A 25,274-nucleotide genomic window follows, 5' to 3' on the forward strand; every position below is an offset into this window, starting at 1 on the left:
TGAGATGGCTTCTATTTTGCCACATACGCCCTCTTTCATTGCTGTGGGTTTGGAATTTGGGGGGCAGTGAGCAAAGGAAACTCCTTCCCATGGGTGGTTGAAATCTTCCATGATCTGGGTGTTGCTCTGATCATTTCCATTTAATACATTCTAAGACAGCATGGGTCCTCCTGCATTATACCAAAACTAAGAGTACAAGTCCTTGCTCTAAGGGCTTCTAGACCCGGTTAGGCAAAACATTCACATGAAACACACACTCACACCAGCGAAGCAGACAGTGGAGGTGAGAAAGCTCCTGAGCTAGCCTCTTCCTGAGGGAGCTGAGAGCTCTCTCGGAAAGATACTGTTGCCTAGTCTTTGGAAGATCAGGTTCCCAAGGAGAAAACTAATGTTTAATTTAGCACAAAGACAGCTCAGAATCTCTCTCTGGGGGAATGAGCCTGCAAACAGATGCACATGCAAAGAATCTAAGTGAGAAAAGGAAGCTCTTGTTGGTGCAATGGCTACAGGACTTGGGTGCAAACTTTCCTGATCTATCGCCTCTGCCCTGTGTTTCTGTCAGAAGGACCACTGCTCTTTCCTGTTTACGCTTATGTCTGTACTTTGCTCTTTTTCAACACCTCTGTGAAACAACCAAGTGGGATAATACCACCAGCACACAGGTTTTGCTGTCTGAAATTACATGGTGCAGTGTGGCAATCAAATGTGCAAGCCTTTGCCGGTTTAGCAAGTATAGGCCTACTTAGGTGAACAACAACGAAAAATTAGTTTCTCAGCTGCTCAGCCAGAGAATGTTTTTATTTTTACATAATTTAGACTCCAGAGACCGCCAGAAATGAGCGGTGTACACCGAAGTGTGGCAATCATCATTCCAAAGACACAGTACAGTACACATTGTATTCAATTAAGCCACTTCTTTGCACCCTGGTTACCATGACGCTAAGAGATTATACTGTGTATCCAACAAACCCCTGGTAAGTTATTAGCAGTTGAAGGAAACTTTGGCCTTAAGTAAATTTTCTGGGGGAAAAAAAAAAAAAGAAAAAGACATGTAATTAACTTTCTGTTCAAATCCTTCAGAACTACCTGAAAAGAAGCCTGTTGTACAGTGAGGAATTCAAGGTGTTGGGCTTCATGTGGGTGAGAGTTATTAGTGTGCTGGAAAACTGAACCACATTTCTGACAAAAGAGAACTTTTAAAACAACAATGTTAATGATTCTATATTAACATAGGAACCAGCCGTGACTCCGGAAGCAAGAACACTGTTAAAAACAATATAAAACAAAACAAACCCAACAAGAGTTTGATTCTACATTTCCTCAGAATATTATCCTTCAAGAGGAGGAGGGGAATGTAAGTTTAAATGATGGGGAATAAAGAAACTACCAAAAAAGTTTTGACTACATTCTTTGCTCTGAGTTAGAACCAAGAAATCCGTCCTTATCCAAATATCATCCACCAAGAACAAGATTATGCACATTCTAATCCTGTCACTTCTTCATAGAAACACTGTGCTTTTGATTAAGAATTAGCCTCACTGAAACTCGCTTTGAAGCCTTGGCAGCATTTTCCTCGTGTTTCTTATGGAAAGTCACACATGAGGAGGTACTGAGCAAAGAAGAGATTCCAAGCTAAGACCCACATCAAGCCTTGAAATTTTCAACATGCTCCAGGTCGGGGTTGGGAAGAGGGCAAATTCGTGCCGCCTGTTTGTGTGCAGTTGCAGTGAGAGAACTGATTCCCTGGCAACTCGAGCAAGGGACCTGGCTTTCAAAAGCATACATTTAAATCTCCACAGCAGGGAACTGCTAACTCTTTGCGACTCTGTGACCAGATTCACTTAAGAATTATTCGTCAGTATGAATTAATAATTCAGTTAAATTGGTAAATTTGGACTATGCCATTCTAATCATTCCAAATTCTCAATAGTCTAAATTTCTCATTTACCCCCAGAGTCCACACACACTCCCTGGGCAACTAAATGGAAACCCAGCCTTTATTCAAGAAGAAGTAAGGAGTCAAATAAACACTCCCTCTAGTCAAGTTCTAGATTAGGAGTCCTAGAATCCCAGGAATGGAAGAGATATTAATTGATCCTGTTCTGGAGAAGGACACTATTCAACCCATTTCATAGAAATGTAAACCCATCCCAGCTGGCATCTCCACAGTAAACTATTTAGGGATAGTATGGATATACTGGGTAATATGGTATACTTCACTAACCATTTTAAATAAATATAAAGAGAAAAGCCATCCCTTGCATAAAATATCCCTGACATCCTTTTGGGGATAGAATCCTGAGCTGGAAAAACCACGAATCTGACTTGACTATGTCACTTCTCACATTAATAATAAATTAGATAATAATTTAATAATAAATTATCATCTCACATCTAAAATGTATTGAGCCTCTTCTAGGTGCCAGGAAGTAGTTAGTTATATCACTATCATTCCATTTTACAGGTGAGAAAACTGAGGCTGGAGAGTTTAATTAAATTAACCAAGAAGACATAGCTAGTAAGTTGTAGAGCTGTGATTTGAAACCAGGTAGTCTCACCCTAACCCCAGGTTCTTAAGTGTTACGATGTCTTGCCACCTCAAGCTGACTTTAACACTTCTGTTTCCAACCACACCCACACCCCTTTCAGACTGTAAATTCCAAGAAGACAGAGGCTATATCAAATCGCTCATCATGGATACATTCATTCTCTTGGCATAGAATAGCTGCACAATGATTCTTTATTGACTTCATGGATAATTTCCCCAAACTCGAAAAAGCACCCATGTCCACAATCTTGATATGAAATTTCAGAACTTTTGCTAAAACCATTAAGACCCACAGAGACCACAGTGCATGTCAAATACTGCTATCTGCCCATTTCTTAGCCATTCCTTTGGCAATTTGCTTGTGGTAGGGCCCGACTCTCTATTCTTCAAGCCTTGCGGAGAATATATAAACCTCTCTCTTCATCCCCTCTCCAAGGAAAAAGAACAGCTTTCACTCTTTCACACCTGTCCCTTAGATATGTATAGGAAAGGGTCAGAGCTAGGAGCCGAAGATGGAGAGCCACTCCAGCTATGGTCAGTATCCCAGCATCCTGCCTCGAATCAGGGAGGGAAGGAGTTGTTGACTTTTTCCCTCAGCCATCTACTCCATAGGAGCCTTCCTTCCCTGTGCCCTGTGAACATGGACCAAATAGGGGAAACCCATATCTAACTGACCTTAGGGAGAGTAAAAGATCTGTAACCCACCTGTAATTAAAAAGCAAGGAAGAAAGCAAGTAAATCTCAAAGACTATCTGGGCTCACAGCTTCTCATAAATTTCTGCTCATGATTTTTTGTTTGTTTGTTTTAATGAAAAGACCTTTTCCAAGTTAATAAACTCATTTGTTGGGAAGATCAGTTGAACATCAAGAGAACCCACTTTTACCCACGGTGGAAATTCTTATTTGCACTGGAAGGCTTAGCCAGCCCAAGAAGAGAGGTGTAGTTGGTTCGGCTTCTTTTAGTTTCTCTTCTGCGTCTAGCGACTGTGCTTTTAAAACCATCTCCTTTCAATGCCAAAGGCCATGTCACGCTGTATATAACTCACAGTGAATGGGAGAAGTGTGTAAATAGCAAGGCATTAAGCAGCTCAAGGGACTTGAAGATAGGTAATACAGAACACTTAGGCAGTGCGCAATGAGAAGAGGCTGCTGGAGGGGAAATGTAATACTTGTCTTCAAGTATATGAAGGATTATTATTGCTTCACAGACGCTGACTCCTCTGAGCCTTCCTCGCTCGACCATTTCCCAGGGCTTCTGATACACTCTTGCCAGAGCTCCGGACCCTCCAGGAGGTGGATCGGCCTCACGTGTTCCCCTCACTGCTCACACGCGACCACAGTGTCAACCAGGCTCCACTCTCTGTCCCCAGACACCCAAGGTTCACCCACATTGGCACCCAGCAGCCCCACTCCTCATTCCACCTTCTCTCTTGCTCCTCCCAGGCCTGCTGGGGACCCACATTCTCCAACAAGTGCTGCCTGGCCTGGGTTTGACTTTCCCTCCTACCAGCTACTAACAGCACTCATGTTTTGAGTACCTGCTATGTGTCAGGCACTACGCTGACTGTTATGCTGAAGAATATTAGCTTTATTTTACAGATGAAGATACTGATGCCCAAAAAGAAAATTATTTCCCCAAGCTCATACAGCTGGTAGGTGTGAGGAGGGATCAAACACGGGTCAAACTCGAAAATCTATGCATGAAATTCTTCCATTTACTAAATCTCTAAGCCTCAGTTTCCTTATTTGTAAAATAGCCAAATATTGCTTACTCATCTCTCTCTCTCTTTTTTTTTTTTTTAAGCATTACATAAAGTATACAATAAAAGTGCCTTGACATTCTAGGGCTCAATAAATATTTATTCCTCTCTCCCTCTGATTTTCTATATCAGTTTTGGTCCACTCTACCTAGTTAAGTACTTTTACTGTGTCCATGTGGTCTTGATTGACGACTAGCCTGTAGGTAAGAAGGGACTAGCTCTTTAGCTGTATTCCTCTATTCTCCCACAGAACCTGTTAAAGTATAAGGGAAATTATCATGAAAATGCAGAAGAAAGAATTTAGAATTGTTTTCATTAAACATGATCCTGCCTATGATCATATAAAAGGGACTGGATTAAAATACAAGGAAGTAGTAGAAGCCACTCGGAATGGTTTAGCTGCCATGCATAGCAGAACTGGATGATTTTTTTCAAATTTCCTTCTAAGCTTTTTGAGATTAAATAGCAGGTGCTAAAAACAAACACACACAACAACAATAAAAACAAAAACAGCTAATCAAGGCCACTCTTTCAGTCATATTTGTTATGCCTAAGAACATTTGGACACCCATGTTTGTCTTGGTACTTAACAAAAGGTTTACTGGCAGAGGGGAGCCATACCGCACTAAACTTTAAGGTTGAGAAAAATTTGATAAGCATCACCTAGCAAAGACATTATTTCAAAGAAAGCAGATGCCTTCTATAAATAAACATTGACCTAAACAAGCAAGACCTCTTGGGTGACATAATAACATTACTTGGCTGTCAAAACAAGCTTTCTACCCATTTTTGATAAAGGAGTGTACCAACTTCTCTCTCCACTTGGACTCTTTTTGCCTTTGTGAGATCTTACAATTATCTTTACTGGAAAGAAGTAGTAGGAAGGTTCTGGATAGATAAGAACTCCCCCTTTATTACTTTGTTCTGGAAAACAGAACAAAAATAGGTCAGTTTTTAAGGAAATGATGGCTGCACGTATAAACAATGTAAACACGCCTATCGCTGTCCCACGGAGGACATTTACCACATGGACAGCTGCAGACACCCAGCCCTGGCCAATGAATTGTTTCTGTTTTCAGCCCCACGCCCACCCTACGGCCCTCAAATTTTGAACTGTCAATTGGAAACTTGATTATTATCAGTTAAAAATAACCAGGGGACCCTGGCAATGATTTAACTGGTTTGACTTTCTTAAGCTAACAATTAACATTTTAGACTATTGTTGACAAAATAGTTAACTTTCCCATGTCATTTGTGCAAACTACTTTTCTAATATTCCTGACACACGCCGGGGGACACACCTTTCCAAAGCTGCTCAGGTCTGTGCAGGGGCCTGTAAAAGACCCTAAACACTTTCACACCATTGCACATTTTCACTAGGATTTCCTGGGACCTTCGGGAACACTTAAGTACTCTGATAGCTCAGTCTTATCTTGACAGCACTGAATTTGAAATACCAACCCCTCTATTTACAATAAAAGCTATTTCGCCATTTAAAACAGACAACTGAAAGCTTAAGTACACTTTTAATCCCTGGAAAAACTGGTATTATGATTTGTTGTCTAGTAGTTTATTATTAGTAATACTAGTAATAATGCCTTGCATTTCTGCAGTGCTTAATTTTTTTCCAAAGCCTATTCAGAAACACACATTCATTGGCTTTCTCAACGAGCTAGGGCAGCATTATTGTTCTGTTTTACACATGACTGCTAAGTAACTTGTCCTAGGTCACCCAGCTCGTTAGTGATCAAGCAGGCACAGGCCGAGGATGCAGTCTCCTTGTCTGATCTGTTTTCTTTCCTCCACACTACATTAGAGAAAAGATAATCTCTGAAGCCAAAGATGACTTAGAACCACTTATCTATCCAGCCTAGCAACACAGTCTAAGCAACAGAAAAAGAGCTTGTCTCAGGCAAAAGGGAAAGATTAATAATGCACCACGGAAGCTCTAAACCTTTCTGTTCCATGGACCAGCAATTATTCAGTTTCACAGTTCATTCAAAGATTCAAACATACTTCACCAGAAAATGATTTAGTGCCTAAAGCCTGCTCCAAGTGGTTAGAAATGCAGATCTGCTTAAACCCTTACAATCCAGGCCCTCTTTAAAGGCCCTGTTCCTGCAATCTCTGCAGTAATGGGGCTTCCCCTGAACTTGCACTTGAGTTAAATGAAGAAACTGGCTGAGTAAGGTCTGCAGAATTAGGCTCTCAATGTGGACAGAATTAGAACCAGCTTGGAGGTTATTTCTTGCATTGTTCTTGAAACTCAGGCTATTGAAAATCTCAGACATTATATATTTCTTGTAGTTTCACACCTCTCAAAGACAGCACTATCCCACAGAACAGAAGTTCCCTTTCCACCCTCATTCAAATATTACTGACTATATACAAGGCATTGTACTAGCAGGTATGCAGGACACAGGGCTTTCATCTGAGGACACCGTGCATATTCGATTTTAGATGATCAATATTCTCTCCTTTTCTCCAAAGGACATTTATGGCCACTTAGGGCACACGAATTAACTATTAAAGGGATACCTTCAACACACCCAGACAGAAATAAATCTAGTTGTGGACACAGTATTCAGAAAGAATTCTGACACCCATTCTGCTCAAAGTCCCCTTTAAATGGATGGTGTTTCTGAAAATAAGAGGATCCTGAGCGAAGTGAGACCCGCAGATTTAACAGGCTTAGTGAATCACTCCCAAATGCCCAGGCCTCCCTTCGGACACAATGTTATCAGGTTAATACAGTACTTGCATCACCATCTCTGAGTACCATGCTGAGTAACAGAGCGCCAAATTTAGAAGCTAAAATGGAGAAGGGAATTTCCAATAACCAAAAGGGGGGTGGTGGATCAACCCTTGCAATGGCACAGGTTTGCAGTGAAAAGCCACCATCAGGAATAAACTGGACTTTTTTACTCCTAACTCACACTGCACCTCTCCTCAGTCTTCTCGGCACTCGGGGAGGGGGCTCCTCTAAGGGGATGTTTAGGAGATGGTTGGTAGTCAGGGGAGAGAAAGCAGATTCCCTTTTAGAACAGGAGGGAAGGCACAGCCACCTTTGCCTTTTGCAGCAGTAAGCCTCCAGTCGGGAAAGGCCAGACATGGTGCTCTCACTTCCTCCCAGCATGGATATTGCTATCGTCGTAAAGTTACAATAACCACTGAAGTTGGTTTCAATTCGCATCCCCAAGCCCCCAGGAGAAAGAGGCAGCCTCATCTTCCTTCCAAGTGGGAGAAAAGCAAAAACCAAAAGAACGAGGCCATAAGCAGACACCTTCCTTGCAGCGGCTGGGATGTGAAGGCCACATCCAATCTTGGCACCCACGACAGAGATCTGTCTTCTCCACTGAGAAGGGCTGGGCGCCTGGTTCCCTCTATCACCCCCAGAAACACTTACCAGGAGACTGTGAAGCACACAAGGCGGTATTATTGGGAGACTTGCAGACAGATTATAAATTTACTGGGGACAATCAAGGCATTTAGATGCTTTTGGCTGCAGATGCCCGGGACACACACACTCACATACAAACCTCATTCTTCCCTCCATTTGAGTGATTCTTTACCCGCCCCGCCCCCCCTTTACCTCAACATGTCTCTTTCACGAAACAAACTCTCATTGCTGTCCTAGGGAATTCCAGGGAGAGGTGGGGATAGAGCAGGTGGAAGGGAAAGGAAATTAGGCCTTGAAGCACTAATATAACCCCACAGGCTAATTGTATCCAAGGATAAAACAACAAACATTGGGCAGTTTAACTGTTAGCAGTTATCTTTCGTCTGGAGTTGGCGCCAGGAAGTTGCAGTTCTAGGCATCTCAAGCAAAATGTGCGGTGGAATAGAACAGCACCAATCCAGCCCCCAGACTTTCTGGAAACTTCAACCATCACAGACCCAGGCCAGGGATAAGGAGTCACAGAGAAGCATCCTAGGGGCCTGGCTGGAGGATGTCCTCTCCCTAGAGCTCCTTCTCAAGCTCCCTTGGAGAAGGAGTTCAACCCAGTGCCCTCCTCTCCTTTGGGCTTTTTGAGGACGTTTCAGCTTGCATGGCCATTTCCTGTTGCTGACTTTCATTAGGGCTGGCTTGGGCAAACTGGAGCTGTGCTGTGAGCGGACACAGGACTTCCGAATCCCCACAGAACTCAGAAATGGAGGAAGTTTGCAGGGCTTCAGGGCTGCAGGGCAGGGCTCCACCTTCTACCCTGAGGCTATGGGCCCAGCAGCTTTGGGGGGAAAGCCAGCACACGGCAGGCAGTCACCTGACCAGGACTAGCACCAAGAACCAATGAGTCAAGGGCTACCCGCTCTGGGATGAGGTGTGTCTATACCTCTGAGGAAGAACTTCCAGCCAGAAACCTAATCACAACTTTCAGGTTGGATGTCCTGTCACCAGGAATGGCTGAAGACAAGGCACTCTCTAGGATGACAGCATGGAAACAGCCCCTTTGCGCCTGCCCATTTTAGTGAAGGCTGTAAGTGGGCACTATCTGATTGTAGTGCCTGTGGAAAGAAGCTAGATGGGGACAGTGGGGGAGTCTGTAAGAAATCAGGGAGCAGGCCTTGTAAAAACACTCCCTCACCAGTCTTTGGGCTATTTCCCCAAGTTTTTGGTTTTGAGTGAGGGAACGCTCAGGGAACTTGCTCTGCTAGAGATTACCACTTATGTTCTCCTGACCCAAGGAGAAGGGGCCACTTCAAAGAGGGAAGGGGAAATAGGACAAGAAGGAAAAGGCTTGGCTAAAGGTCATCTGGACTGCTAAACAAATGCTTTCAGGCTAAGCATGGCTTGCTGGGCCTAATCAGTGCTGGCTCGCCAAAGCAGGAGGCTTCCTGAGACAAGACCTTCCTCAACGGCTCAGATCTTGCCGCTCGTCGCCAATCCTTCTGCAAGCTCTGGACCCCAGGGGAAACTCTGGAAAACTCAAGTTCCTTACCACTTAAGGAATACTCTACAGGTGGAGGAAAACCCATGAACGAACACCAGCAGGACTTGACGAGTACGGGTTTAGTAACACCTCACAAACAAGACACCCAATAGCCTTTGAGGTAGTCAGGTGGCATCTTGGCCCTTTGCACCGCTGTCCACTCTACGTCAGGCCGAGGCCAGCTCTACCCTCGCCAAAGTCCACACGACCACAGCCAGAATCAGGAGAAAACCAGGTGCCTTACCGCAATCAGGGCCGAGTTCCTCTGGTCCGCGGGGGTTGAGGCCGGTGTCTGCTGCTCCCCGTCGATCCCACAGCTGCCACCATTATTGTTACTGCTCAGCAGGTGCTGCTGGTGGTGATGGTGATAGTCCGGTGGGGGCGGTGGGGCCGCTGTCGCTGCCGCTTGGGAGGCTGTAGGAGGGGCAGCAGGTGGCGGGGGAGGGGCTGTAGTGGTGGCAGCAGTGGCAGTGGCCTTGGTGTGCTTGCCAGCCTTCCTCGCCCCCTGGCCGTGCTGCACGAGGCTCAGGAGCTGCAAGGTGCTCTCTCTTTCCCGGTCTGAGCTCTCGGCCCTACCCCGTTCGTAGCGTCCTTCACAGCTCAGGTGGTGCTGGCGGCAGACGGCGATCCGAGCCCGAAGGCGCTCCACGATGGCACTGTGCACTCTCGGGGTGACCGAGCCCCCTCCAAGGAGCCCCGCCCCAGGGGCCCCCCCTAACCCTCCTGTGGGGGCCTGCGGGGGCGCTGTGTCCCCCATCTTACTGGACACAATAATTGCTGCCTCTGGGATGGTGAGGTGGAAGGAGGCTATGGCTGGTTAGTGCAGGCAAATCTGCTGTTGACAATGTGCGCTCAGTGTTCAGGGCCACATGAATAGAGGTCTTCAGAGGTTGGGGGGAGTAGTGGAGAAGGTATGGGGGAGGGGAGTGAGTAAAAGAGGGTGAGGAGAAAGAATAGAAACCAATCGCAGAGGGTAATTTGGAAACAAACCCTGATCAACTTACTCTAATTGCATTTGACAGCTCGGGAGAAGTTGGACAGAGTTAGTGGGGTTTTTCTCCCCCCACCAAGCTGACAAGAGCCACTAGGTACTTTGTAAACACACGATCTGGGGGTAAGAGCAAGAATTCAGGGATTGTCAAGTGAGAGACAGGAACAGACAGCAAAGGGAATTGTGAGAGGTATTAATACAGAGCTGGACTCCCCCTCACCTAGTTGTTTTGGAAGATTCTTTATGGGGATGTTTCTGCAGAGAAACCCATTTCTACCATGGTCTCTGTAACCCACGGCCTTTACTTTTCCTCAGGTTAAAAAAAAAAAACAAGTGCTGTTTCAGAAGCTTTTTGAAGTCAATGTTCAAAACGTACAAAAATCAAGAGATACTGTCTTTTGGCTTTTAATTGTTCCTCCCTTTCCCTTTGCTCCGGTGTTTTCTCCCCTTTGGGGGACTGTAGGATGTGATCCTCTCCCCAAAGAACGGGAGGCAGCTTTTCAATTGTTAATGTCAGTAACTGGACTTTTGGACCATGCTTTTTTCTTCAGCTAATCCAATCACCAGTAAAATCCTCATTCCCTCTAAGGTTTCCCAGCCTTAAATGAAAGCAGTCTGAAGTCACTAGCCACTGAGAGAGATCCTTCAACACATTTTTTTCTTTCCCGCTTACGTCCCTAGTCCTCACCCCCGGCTCGATTCTAATACAGTATCAAGAGAGACAAACTCCTCCGAGAGTAATTTACAAACGATGGTCAAACTTACAAACTTCCAGCAAATTGCACCGAGTCATGTCCAGCCACTTTTCTGTCCACTTTTGTACATTCCATCCCCGGCCAGTGGATCTGAGGGTCTGGACTCGCAATAAGCAATGTGGTTCTATCTCTTGGATTGCTCCGCTTTAGAGATGGAAAAGAAAGTAGCTGGTCTTTTCCTTTCTCTTTCCCGTCTGTTGTTCGCCGCTGGGCTGACACTGGCTCCGCTGCCCGGAGTCACGGCGATACACAGGCTTTCATTGTGCTCCGATAGGAGAGGGAGAGAAAGAGAGAGAGTGAGACAGAGGGAGAAAGAGAGAGCCAGCGAGCTGCGGGGGGGGGGGGGGGGGGGGGGTGCGGGGGGCGGGGGGAGCGCTCGCCCGAGGCTCCCTGGTGGAAGGCGGGTGCCACTGCACAGGCGAGCAAGGCGGCCGGCGCCGGGGAAAGGGGAACGCAGAGGGCCTCCCAGTGGCTGAAGAGGTGAATCCCAAAGCCTGCGCATCTCGGCGGCGGCGCGCGCAGCTCGGCCTCCGCCTCGGCTCCGGTGCGGGGGAGAAGGCTGGGGAAATTCCCCAACCTCTAGTCGACTACTTCACCAGCTCGAAATGTTGAAGAAATTCCCGGCCAGGGGATGTATTTTCCCTTCCAGACCTCCGTTACGCCCCCCTGAGGATGTCATTTTCATTTTTCAGTATGTTGTCCATGACACCCCTGAGCACCCTAGCGAGAGCTGGGTGAGCACGGAGGAGATGTTCAAGAGTGTCACAGGGAGACGCAGGGTGTGTGCGCGCGTTGCGGGAGGGGGGAGGAGGGGGAGGAGAGGAAATCACATCATTAGCTCCTAAAGGACAGGCGGGTGTCTGTCTACCTGCCCGCCTGCTTTGTACGTCTCTGGATAAGTCAATCTGGGTGATCACAAGCAAATCAGTAAGAATAACTAAAATAGTTTACTATGATGAAATTACCAATACCAGTTCCAGAAAGAAAAAAAAAAAAGATTTCTTTGAAAATACAAGATTGCCTACGACAAACCTAATGCAAGATCTGGGGTCTCCATAGCTGTCTGATTTACATATACAATGAGGAAAATCATTATGTAGCAGTCGAGTTTCAAGAAGTTTACTAACACAAACCAAACAGATCTCTGACACAGACTGTTGTCCCCTCATCTTCAGATAATCCTACCTTTAAGACCTCAAAATGTATATTGGATTCTGCTTATTATTATCAATTATGGAGAATAAATTAAGGTGAACACAAGATTGGTATAGTCAGGTCCGTAAATATTCTGTGTACCCTAACTTGGAAGTCATTTGGATTTGAGGTCTCAAGCAATGGGGCTTTGTTAATTTAAACCAACTCTGGCATCTCAGTAACACGGTCCTGCTTCAAACTGAGCTGTGGATAGAAGTGAATCGGTAAGATCAATGCAAACATTTCAAGGCTGGATTTATCTACAGTTTAGTTCTCGATAGGCTGGCCTACATTAGTTCATTTTATTTTCACAAATCCTGGAATGCTAGTTTGGAATTTGGGACAAGTGCATTCTGATGCAATATAACTTTTTTACTTCTCGTTGGAACATACTTCTGTCTGTCCCTTCCAAGGCTAAGTTCCTCACCACTCATGGAGAAAGGCAGAAATATATCTTTGTTAGGTATGCAGATTTGAACGCAGAACTCTCTCATGAGGTGTCATTAAAAAGTGAAGTAAAAAAAAAGAGTGAAGTTTTGGGGCTTCCCTGGTGGCGCAGTGGTTGAGAATCTGCCTGCCAATGCAGGGGACACGGGTTCGAGCCCTGGTCTGGGAAGATCCCACGTGCCACGGAGCAACTAGGCCCGTGAGCCACAACTACTGAGCCTGCGCGTCTGGAGCCTGTGCTCCGCAACAAGAGAGGCCGAGATAGTGAAGAGGCCCGCGCACCGCGATGAAGAGTGGCCCCCGCTTGCCGCAACTAGAGGAAGCCCTCGCACAGAAACGAAGACCCAACACAGCCAAAAATAAATATAATAAATAAATAAATAAAAGATTACTATTAAAAAAAAAAAGTGAAGTTTTGATCATTTTATATTTGATTTTTAAGAAGGTGTATTCATTAGTCATTATCTTCTTTCTATTGCTATCGGTACTTTATATTTAGCAATCATACTTGATAAAAGAGAAAAAATTCAATTTTTAAATTAAAATTTACTGTTCACTCTACAGTCCTGCAGTAACACGGGTTTTGATTAATAACAGTCTTTGGTCAAATCCGCTATTCCTAAATGACATAAACTTTGAATTCTAAGCTAGGCAAGGACACACCTTAAAAACTTGTCAAGCAACAATTTAATACATTTTCATACTATATTCTAGTGTTGCAGGACACTCCTTTACGTTGTCTTTTGTACAAATTTACCCTTTACAGCCATTTAATTTCAAGCTGACATCATTATCATCCACATCCTCATTTCCATTCACATCAGTTACTGTTTATTTACAGTCACTGTTTCAGGCACAGCACTTCACATATATCTCCTTTAATCCACCAGCAATCCTGAGGGAGAGGTATTATTAACCCCATTTATAAATGAGGAAACTGAGGCTTATTGAAATTAAACTATTCAAGCTAACTAGGAAGTAACATATCAGGACTCAAACTCAAGGCTGATTTCAAACCTATACTCTCTAAGCCACTGGACTTGCTGCCTCAGTATCAAGTGTGAAAAGAGTTACAGGGAAACCAGACTATACCCAAAATAGCTCAAGGGCTGCAATTACACCTCAATCAACATGCTGGAGTCTAAGCAAGTCCTATAATACCTCCAAGAAATGAGTAGTGAATAGAACTACTCATCTGAGTATGAGAGCAGACAAGTGAGAAAATATGGTCAATTACATACAGCTGCCAATAAAATAAACATTTCTTTTTTTCCTTGTCTTTCCCTTTTATGGAACTGTTCCCTCGCTTATATCCCTAAAGCTTCTGTAATAGCTCTATGGATTTTTTTTAAAGTATTAGTTCCTTTCTATTTGTCCATCTGTGTTCCTCATCATCTCTACTATCCATAGCTACCTAACACAAAGCATTTAACACTATAGTAATAAATGCCCAGATCTAAAAAGTTCATAGACATGTGAGATTTATAAGTTTACAAACTATTTTTTGTGTTATATAGAATCAATGATATCAATGATGATGATGATAAAATAATACAGTATGTCATAATACCTGCAAAAGTTAATTCTAATTTTTCAACATTTCTATTTTCTTCTAGACTACTTGCTTTTGGCCCCGTGATCCATGCTAATTCGCATTTCCTGACAGCCTGTCTCTTTGCCATTCTTTTGGTGTTATCATGTACATAAAAGCCTCTTGTACTCTCCAAACACCTACTGAAGAAGCTTGCTCGGTTGCAGTGACCTCAGACATCAGCAAAACTACCTATTAGCATTTCCTGATCAACAGTCAGAATGCTGTTCTAATAGGAAAAATGCTTCAAGCCAACACGATGCCTGACCTAGGAACTGGGTCAGCTGCCATCATAAGTCCCTAAAATCATTAGTGCTTTCATTTTTACAAATTAAATGCATGCTATTTAAAAGAATAGATAAATTAATTTTTAAAACTTTCAGTTGGAACTCTCACTCTTCAGCTGGCTCAAGCTTGTCTGTAGTGTCACATACAAGAAGTGATGCTTCCCGTGTCATCAGAGATACTTTAGAGATCATTCTTTCGTTTTTCTTGGACTTCTTTTGTAACAAATCATGCATGATCCTTCACCCTTCCCACTTGACTATCACTTTTCCTCTAAACTCTGCCTTGCATCTTTTTGGACACTCACTTCAACTTTCAACTGTGGCTTCATATAGGTTAAGGATTATTTCCATATGACAGAAAAATAAGAATAATAGAGATATGGGACTGAAATTTCTATTTCGCACTTTTAAAAAGGTATGCACTCCTCACATGAAACATCAGCATCAGTATTCTCACAACTTTGTAAACTCTTTCTCCCTGTTTTGTTTACAATCATTATAGGGATAATTCTGGAAAATTAGTTGCAGAAAATATTAAGTAATCTCTACGTAAGGACTTAATAAAATGCAATTTTTAATGTATGCAGTTTGTAATGAAGTCCATTCCATGAACCACATAACAGATGAAGCTAGGTTCAACCAACACTTGAAGTAAGAAACAAGTATCTAAAATTCCACAGGGGACGCAAGAGGGAGGAGATATGGGGATATATGTATACGTATAGCTGATTCACTTTGTTATACAACAGAAACTAACACACCATTGTAAAGCAATTATACTCCAATAAAGACGTAATAAATAAATAAATAAATAAAAAAATTCCACAGAGAACTGGATCCTATGAGAATACCACTTTTAAGAATTACAGATACAGAATAGACAGGGTCCATTTGTTCACTCTGAAACCATTTTACTTTATTATATTAAGGGAAAATTTAGACGTGCAAAGCAATGCAGATGCCAAAATATGCTTTTAAACTATTTTTGGCTGAATTTGTCTCTCTGAGATCTTCTGATCCTAACATAAATACTTATGTGGGAAAAGTAATGGATAAAAATAAATAAAATACATCTTAAATCATTAACCTGTAGACAAAATTGGATAGGAAAAAGAAAGAACATTATGAAGCATGAAAATACATATCATGAAATTATTCCTGAATGTGAGGGTTGGAAGACTCTGGAGGCCTGAAATCTATTCGTAAGGGAAACTCTGGAAGAGGAGAAAAAGCACTCCTCTACTTGAAATGGGTAAACTACAGTCTGATTCTGAGGCAAGGAAACTGAATTGAATGAGACACTGAGGTTTCTTTCATGGCCCACTGATTTAGATAATGATAGTAGTAAAAAATTTATTAGTGAAGATCATTTAATACTGCAAAAGGGTAATAAACAGATCTGGGCAGGAATTCAGCAATAAATACGCATAGATGTTAGTCTAAATACTTTTTTTAAATACAGTGTTTTTCTATTAAACTGACAGTACATGAACAGCTTGTTCACTTGATAGTCACATGTTATAAAGGCATTGTTATATAACTTTAAAATACACTTAAAAATGATTAAGCTTATGTTTTCTACGTACAGCGGATAAAAGTTTTATTAGACTGTAGAGTGCCATTTCATGGAAATTAAGATGAACATATGTTTTACACAAGATATTTTGCCATGAACCTATACATAAAATATATAAATGTCACATGATATAGAGAAACAAGACTCATGATCTTCACATTTACAGGAATTTATAAAATCTTCTCTGAAGGAAATGTGTTACAATTCAGTCAAACTTCTCATCTTGAAAGTAATCCGCAAAATTGAGATATTCTTGAAGTTGACCGTATTTCTGTGTATACAATAAAAAAGCTAGTTATTTTACTCAAAGCAGTGAAGATAAACTAGGCCTTTTCAATCTACAGACACAAATAGGAACAAGTTAATCTCATGGTAATTGTGAACAAAAATCTTATTATGAACAGGGACTCAATTTCAAATAAGCATTTCTAATTCATATAAAGCATTGGAAAGAGATCAAAATGAACATTATTATTAATTTCATAACTTTCTTATAAATTATAAGTTTTCTATTATCATATTTATAGTAGAAATATAACAACTTCAATAACTTATTCGACAAAAATTTGCTGAACACACAACACATATCAAATACTCTGCTAATGACTGTCTAGGTATTAAAAAAATTGCTTTCCCTGCCCCTAAGGAGAACAGAGTTCACCAATGACAACAAATAACAAGTGCCATAAAGAAGTATAGACACTGTTATGCGGGTTCGGAAGAGAGGTTATGGTTAGCTGAGATGACCAGGAAACAGTGGCATTTAAGCTGTCCTGGGGAAAAAGATTTGGTAGGCAACGATTTGGTGGAGAGTTTTCTCTAGGAGACAAAAGTCCATACAACAGTGACAAGACAAGAAAGCACGGGATTTGACTACAATCTGAGGTTTTGTCGGGGAATTGAGAGAGATAAGACTGAACCAAAGAGGTAGTATGAAATGCTGGGTTACAGAGTTCAGCAATAATGTAACAGGCGATGGAAAGCTGCCAAAGGTGTTAGGGCAGGAAATTGACACTATCTGAGGTGTATTTTTTGGGGAAAAAAAAGGTGAAACATCTAGTCTAGAATGGTTTGGCAACTAGTTAGGAGTCTACTGTAATAATTTAGGTAATGAGGGCCTACATTTGAGTGACAGCAATGAAGGTGGAGAGTAAAGACCAGGGCAGGACAAGAGAAGAGAGGAATTGGGATTCTTTGGAGATTTCAAGGTTGACAGAGTTCAGAGTGCTTCCTTCAGCTGAGGAGATGAACTGACCTAATGGTTTCTTAACTCTACTTATGAGCTCTGGTTTTACTCCCAGTAAAGTGAGTGAGGATCCTGATAACTCTGACGCTTGTGGTGATAGGAACTGAAACTTGATACTTCTATGGACATACTTTCTTCACTTCCTGGTGTTATGTATTCACCACCCCATCCCAACAATCCTGTCTTCAACTTCCCTGGAAACCCCATCATCATAGGCACTCTCTTCTTAAAGAAAAACATTTGATAGAATTTGCCAGTGCATGTGATACTATGTTCTTCAGCTCTAATTTAGAACGAGACATATATTACTATTATGTTTATTATATATTTTCATTTTATTATAATTTTGCATTATAATTTTCTTATCATTTGTTCTTTTCTTACACTTGAATTGCTCCTACCCTTTTAATATCATTAGTTAAAAACAGATCTCCTAGTTCAACTGTTAGGAGGAAGAATAAGAAGAATGAAGTTAGTCTAGTTCGCAGGTCTTTGGGAAGAAATGCTGAGATATCCCGAGATAATGGAAGAAAAATGCTCAGAGGAAGAAGAGTCAGGTAAGGAAAAAAGCAAGGTGTGAAACACAAGCTGGGGGAGGAAAGACAGGAACAGATAGTTTGTGTAAGGTAAAAGAAGGGGTTCACATAATAATTGAGAGCTAAGAGCAGAAACAGCCATGGATGTGGCCACTCAAGCATAATAGCACTGAGCCCAGGCATTCTAAAGGGTTAGAATAACTGTGGCCAAGAAGAAGTCATGCATCACAAGAACACATGTAGTGCTGTTACTCAAAGACACATACACACACACACTGAGGGGGAGGCAGAGTGATGTTGAGAAATGTCAGGGTACTTGATAAATCCTGAAGTTTAATCACAGCACAAAAAGCTGCATATGGGTTTATATTGGCTAATAAACTTCTTTGGTTTCTAGGAAATCTTTTGAGAAAGTCTATAGACAATTTTTTTAAAGTAGGAGGGATCTCAAAAAGAAAATTAAGTTCTTTGGTATTTTATGTGAAAAAAAATGTGCACATTGTCCTAAACATGCACCATCTTGAAATACCTTCAGTGCCCAATGCTAAGTGTTATTCTTTAAGCATAATGTGATACTTGGCTTTCTTTTCTTAAGAATATTTTTTTATTCCAGGTCCCTTCTGTTGTCATAGACCTTGTTAAGCTTTCTCTAAGGTATGTGATTTGGAAATGCTTTTACTTTTTTCTGCAAGAAGTTTAATGTTCTTCCCTATATACAAAATTATTATATAATATATGTAATGCACAGTGATTTTGCTACACCTAGTACATAATTTTTTTTAAAAATGTAGTGTTCCAATAGGTCTTTCAACTCCAGTAGAAGGTTGGCAACACTTAAGTGCATCAATAAAAGCACTTAAGAATTTAATGCCATTAAGGAAAATGAAGTTGGGACTTACTGGGTAAGTGATGGCTCTTCCCCAAGGCAAATGAAAAAGCACAGAGAAGGATAAGGAGGAAAGAATTGGGAGTGAGAGAAGTGGAAGCAAAGTAAAAGATAAAAAGCTGAAGAGAGAAAAATGAGAACAAGACGACTTAAGGGTCAAGATGTGGGGGGCAGGCAAGGAGATCACTGGGTGGTGGTTTGTGGTGGGCGGATAATTGTCAAAAGGGAAACCAATCTTGATGTCATTCACCAGCCCAGGAGACCTCTGTGGAACTTGTAATGTCCTAAGAAGTTCCTGTTTTGTTGTTCTCATTTTCTTTCCCTTTGCTCGTAAGTTTATTCTCTAAGCTCTCTTTTTATTTTTCTCTTTTACAAATTTCCCTATGATGTAAATAATGCAGGCAATGGATCTCAAGTCAGCCTTTTTTTTTTTTAAGATTAAATATACTGTTGATCTGAGTTGCCTGAAAATCTCTTATCTGTTCTCTCTTATACAGTCATGTAACTAGACTTGTTTTAGAAGATTGCAATCATTTTAGCATTCTTTCCATGCACCGTAACAACTCTAAAAGCTCTGTGAGCAGACCAGAGCTTATGAGCTGCCAGCAGATCTTCGGGAATCCAGCGCACTCTTCAAAACCCCCACTTTATCCCTGATATCAAATTTAGTGATCAACAGGATATGGGGGAATCAAACTCAGTGCCGTGGCCTGAAACCTCTGCATTCCCCTTGATCTTCAGTTACAGTGCTCACTGCTCAGTCCCATGTCCTCAAGAAGAGGATGTGGGTGGTATTAGAACTGGCAGCCGAGATCCTTTCCTCAGATTGGCACCAGATGCTTCTTCTCTCTCAGGTCACAAGAACTGTTCTAAAGATAGGAAGCAGACAAGCAGAGGTGAGTCCTATACTTTGTCAAAGAAAATAAGGGGACTTAATATATATGTAAGGAAAACCACATACGTAAAACTGAAAGGACAGAGGTCCTTCATTAAAGGACAGTATCATTGCTGATTAAAATTTATCTGATGAGCTGAGTGAATGCTTAGAACATCAGGGCACCTATTCAGGGTAGGACAATGATAAGCATGAAAGGAATGGGTGGAAGAAGAGAAAATACAAAGACAGGGAGAGAAAGAAAGGTTCTCTTTTAAATTTTACTGTCTTCTATTCTCATAATTTGTATCCTTTTGCTGATCAAAATTAGGCTCCAGAACCTACTGAATGAAATGGTTCTTCTATATTCACCTTACCTCCTTAATCCAGCCACTTTCTTTTGACTGATTGAAAATTCTCTCCACTGCTTCTTTAACCTGTTCATCTTCAACCTCTTCTGCCTTTGCAATGGAGCAACAGTCCTCGTACAGCTTGAATTTAAAATGTTTCAGATTATGGTAAATTCTGGTACGATTAGCACAAATTCTGCCAACAGTAAACACCTAAAGGAAGAAATAAACATCATCTGCTATATGAAGTGAAGATATAGTAATGAATGTACAGCCTTTCTGGTTTTCAGATTTTCTTTAAAAGTAGAATCCAATAAATGCTTAATTTTTTTATTTTATTTTATACAATGATTCCTTTACCTTCTTTATTTAAACAACCCAGTTAATAAAAACTGAGCAACTGCTGTGTTTCAAGTATTGAGCTAAGCACTGGAGATACAGAAGTGAAATGTGTACCACCTGTATCAGGGGAATTTACAGCCCTGGGAGAAAAACAAATGATTACAAGACAATGTGCCAAATGCTATGCCCGGGATGCAATCAAGGTACAGAGAAGGGACAATTAGCCCAATCCAGAAAGGAGAAGAATCCTCAACTAGGTGATGCATGAACTAAGTCTTTAAAACACAGAGTCAGCCAAGTTTGGGAAGGAGGAGAAAAATGGCTTATAAGGAAAAGGACAGCCACACCCAAAAGCAAGAAAAGCATGCAAGCTATTGTACATACAGTTACTGAGGTAAAAATGCCTGGATTATGATAATTTTCTAGCTTATAAACAACATGTAAACTGAAACTCTCATACCAACATTAAAAATTGGTAGTTTTAAACTAAATACTTCTTTTCTAAAATATTCTGCGAAGTAAAAAATAACTTTGTGTTTTGTCCTATTTGTTTCCTGAATTAATGAGTCTGATATAACACATTAGTATTTTATTGTTAGAAAACTACAAAAATTTTGATTTCTATGTTTATATGGACTTCTGGGATTCTATGATTAAGAATACTATTCTTGTGAAGTCAACCACCCATTCTCTTTCAGAATGTTTTTTTTTTAAACTTTGGGTTTATGTATTTATTTATTTATTTATGGCTGCGTTGGGTCCTCGTTTCTGTGCGAGGGCTTTCTCTAGTTGCGGCAAGCGGGGGCCACTCTTCATCGCGGTGCGCGGGCCTCTCACTATCGTGGCCTCTCCTGTTGTGGGGCACAGGCTCCAGACGCGCAGGCTCAGTAGCTGTGGCCCACAGGCCCAGCCGCTCTGCGGCATGTGGGATCCTCCCAGACCAGTGACCGAACCCGTGTCCCCTGCATTGGCAGGCAGACCCTCAACCACTGCGCCACCAGAGAAGCCCCAGAATGTTTTGAACGTATACTTCGTTATACACACCTATAGCTAAAATAAGAAAACAGTATCCCTGCACTGACCAAATTAAATATAATTGTACCTACATTATTTCACTCATTGTAGAAAACGCATCAGAAAGGGCTCCAAACTTTATAACATGACCAATCTTATCCTCATGGAGTAACCTGAGGAAACAGACAAACTTCTTCCTAACTTAACGTATTTGTCTCTGTGTCTACATGCATAATAGGTTATGCTTTCATGAATTCAGTACAAATGGCATAGTTACAATATTGATCTATGTAACTTGTCCTCTATCTGGCAAATAATAACTGTACCGTTTTCCTGAAGTCACACTGTAGGGATCACACAGGTGATGAGTTCAATACACAATACAAGAGTATAGTGATAAAGATGAATAAGAGTATACTGATAAAGATGAATGAAAGTTAAATATGATCAGCAATAGTCAGGTTTGATACATCATCTTGTGAAGATGGTATCTGGGATACCTTACAACCTTTCTTAAAATCCCCAAAAGTTGAAGAAAATCACGTTCAGATTTCTGTTCATGTTCTGGGAAAATCTGTTTTTCTGATCATCAGACACAATCAGGTATTATTGTTCATTGCTTGCTCACTCTAAGTATCATTCCTATTGTAACATTATCATCAAACTAGTCGTATAAATTACAGTTCACTTGCCAGTACCTCCCACTTTGAGTAAAAAGATACCACAACAGTTGCAGTGGACACTAGGGCTAGTCTCTCCATTTCTGCCATTAGAATAGATTATGTGGGAGAAGTCTCCTATGGTTGTTCTGGAAGAATAATGTGATTTTTTTACTTCTATCGCATTGTATTCTATATTTCCACAAAACAAGAGGAATTTATCTATATAGAATTTTTAAGTTGGGACAAAAGGGAAGGAGAGGTGTTCAAAAATCTCTAATTTTTTTCTGTATGAAATAAAAATATCCACTGAAAATATTAAACATTATAATTTACTCCTTTCCATTTCTAATTCCTACCCTCTTGGTGTCTACCTTACACTTATGGAGGTCAATAAACCCCAGATTACCTTTAGAATATTCTCACACTATTTTTTTCCCAAATGTGATCACATTTTATATGGAAGAGCCTAAACCATTGTTAGTAAGGCTTCATAGAAAACAGTAAATGTAAACAGTAAATGTATATACTAGTTGCATGCACTGCAATGGACCTCGCCTTTCACCCCACCCCTGTTTCAGTGTATTGTTATAGCCCACTATACCTTATGAATTAATGTATACAGTACAACACAGCTTACACTGTAGCATGCTATTTATATGAAGTACTCAAAACAAGTAAAATGAATCTATGCTGTTAGAATAGTGTCCTTAAATGTCCAGAAATGTATTCAGAGAGTACTTTTTGTTAACTAATTGCATTTCTAAACATTAAGGACACTATTCTAGGGAACTCCCTGGTGGTCCAGTGGTTAGGACTCGGCACTTTCACTGCCAAGGGCCCAAGTTCAATCCCTGGTCAGGGAACTAAGATCCCACAAGCTGTGCGGCACAGCCAAAAAAAATTTAAAAAATTAAAAAAATAAGGACATTAGCCTAACGAGATAGACAGTATTAAAAAACTTGCCAGAGAGAGAGAGAAATGATAAGTTCTGTGATGATTATCTTAAAGCAGATAAGCAAAGTGACATATAAATGATTACTAATCCACTGTGCAGGGTTAGCAGAGTTCTATGAACTGATAAATCTGAAGGTAACTATCTCAGTTACCAGTGTGAACTAAGGTACCCTACATATCCAAAGATATAATTGGAAACAAAGGTAAAAACTGTCAGCAAATTTTCCTAAAGCAGAAGATGGTGATTGCAAGGCAATAGAAATAATCTGATTTGTAATTTATTAGATACAGCATGTGGAAGTGTAAATTAACACTGTTTAACAAATTAAAGCAAGGAAATATAATGAAACATGCATTTCGCACATCTGTAATATCCAGCTCACTGTAGGTAGCTTTTCGAGGTATTTCTCTAGGCCCTCAAATGCAGAGGCGCAGCCAGCTTCTTAAGGAAATTAAAGTATGGAGAAGAAAGAAAAAAGATCCTCAAGGAAAGAGGAAGGATGGGAAGAAGTTTGGTTTTTGTTCCTAGGTCTCTAGGAACATTTAGTGCAGTAGACTGAGTCAAGGGATTCTCTTTCCTCTTGGCCTGTTCTTTGCGTGGACGCATTACACTTTGCCACTTGCCTCAAAATTACTGCCTCTTCCCACTGGTTCTTAAGCATCTTGAGGAGTCTGGACAGACTCTGGGCAAAACTGAAAAACTGACTGTTTTCAGTCCTCCTAACTGCCTTTCAGATTTCACATCTTTTTCCTCTAGGTGATTTCCTTCTCATCCATGCTCTCAGACTTTACCATAACCTGGTGGTCCAACGCCTCTCATCTCAGTACCCTACCCAAGACTGCTGTAACTAAAACTACAGTCACTCCTCAGTAGCCACAGGGGATTGGTTCCAGAACCCTCCCTGATACCAAAATCTGCAGATGCTCAAGTTCCACAGTCGGGCCTCCATATCTGCGGAATCCTCTCTGCAGATTTAACCAACCGCAGGTATAAACATAGTACAGTTAACCCTTGAACAACTAGGGTTTGAACTTCACAGGTCCACATAGACAGGGATTTTTTTCAATAAATACACAGTCGGTCCTCTGTATCAGTGGATGCGGAATCCATGGAGGGAATTCCAGAGGAAGATCTCAATATTAATATTTTTGCATTTATAAGTGTAACAGTTTTACAAAGATTTAAAAATAGAAGTAGTAAGCATTTGCACTTTTTCTTTCTTCACATTGCATTGCTCTGTTCTTGTTTATCAAATACATTTCTTCAAATATTTCAAACATTTTCTGCTGTTTTGTCTATTTATTCAAAATTAACAGCACCTTAAATATATGGTGATTGCTCTAGGCTCTGAAACACTTCTGATGTAGTCTAGGCTGAAGCACAATTTTCCTTCAAATCTCATATTGAGGTGAATAGGCCTCTTTGTCTGTGGATTGTCAATCTGGTAGATTATCTACCCTAAAATTTCCATTGGGGTCAAATTCTCCTTTGGACTCAAAAAGGACTTCTGCTTCCCCTGCCCCAGTTACCTCCCTTTTCATCCTCATCCTATACCCTCTCCCCTCTCCCCCGCAGTTTGGGTGATGTACACTTAGACAGTATGCACTGATTTCAGTATCTGACTGAATTTGGAGTGAAAGTGCTGTATAACACATATTTTTCACATTCAAAAATTGCACACTCTTTCCTTGTATTCTTTTCCCTTCTCCTGGTGCTTTCTCCATTTGTGAAAATAACTTAGGGTTACTTGTGCAGGCTTATTTAGTGAAAATTTCTAAATGTTGAGAACTAAAATGAAGGGAAAAAATACCTGTTTATCATGTGACATGAAATCATCTACTTCCATAGTCCTGGTGTTATATAACTTTCCTGATAAATGCACCGAATATCTACAGTGGCGATGCAATCCACAAGCCTGGCAGGAACAGTTCTCAGGATTCTTCAAATGGATACTTACATTAGAATAATTTTCTACTCGCTCCTGAAAATAATTTCAAAATGTAATGAAGGTTTAAAGGATAAGAAAAACAACAATAAAATAAAACATAAAAAGAGCCCAACCAAATTAAAATCAAGGTTAGGAATCACAATGATAGGACAAGATGTAAGAGCAAAACACACTGGTATTTCTTACTTTAGTACTGAGCACAAGATATATTTAAATTTTAAAAGTGAATTTATAATTTAGGCTAGTAAATGAAAAGAAACCAGATTAGGAAAAAAATTAGTTTCATATCGCTCAAACTTCTGTTACTATTAAGCAGTGCTTTTCACAGGTTTTAATTTACTTCTTTTCCCTCTTCTCATCTCCAGATGTAATAATTAGTTAAAA

The 25,274-nt window shown here is 41.0% G+C and overlaps 2 protein-coding genes across 10 annotated transcripts in view; both read right to left on the reverse strand.

Moving 5' to 3' along the window:
- Positions 1 to 11,300, reverse strand: part of MAML2 (mastermind like transcriptional coactivator 2) — a 371,615-nt gene extending 360,315 nt beyond the window's left edge. The window contains exon 1 of one of the 2 annotated variants that reach the window (XM_057552297.1): positions 9,481 to 11,300. In XM_057552297.1, the coding sequence (XP_057408280.1) occupies positions 9,481 to 9,993 (513 nt within the window). In that variant the 5' untranslated portion in view covers positions 9,994 to 11,300. The remainder of the gene's footprint in view (positions 1 to 9,480) is intronic. The other variant, XM_007191195.2, reaches the window with a different exon arrangement.
- A 4,091-nt stretch (positions 11,301 to 15,391) lies between these two features.
- CCDC82 (coiled-coil domain containing 82) overlaps positions 15,392 to 25,274 on the reverse strand; it is a 28,354-nt gene continuing 18,471 nt past the window's right edge. For 7 of the 8 annotated variants that reach the window (XM_007191205.3, XM_057552775.1, XM_007191203.3 and 4 more), the window contains 3 exons: positions 24,753 to 24,923; positions 19,997 to 20,182; positions 15,392 to 16,348 (listed from right to left, as the gene is read on the reverse strand). In XM_007191205.3, coding sequence (XP_007191267.1) covers positions 16,283 to 16,348; positions 19,997 to 20,182; positions 24,753 to 24,923 — 423 coding nt within the window. In that variant the 3' untranslated portion in view covers positions 15,392 to 16,282. The other variant, XM_057552777.1, reaches the window with a different exon arrangement.

This window comes from Balaenoptera acutorostrata, chromosome 9 (assembly GCF_949987535.1).
Source record: "Balaenoptera acutorostrata chromosome 9, mBalAcu1.1, whole genome shotgun sequence".
In the NCBI taxonomy this organism is placed as follows: Eukaryota; Metazoa; Chordata; class Mammalia; order Artiodactyla; family Balaenopteridae; genus Balaenoptera; species Balaenoptera acutorostrata.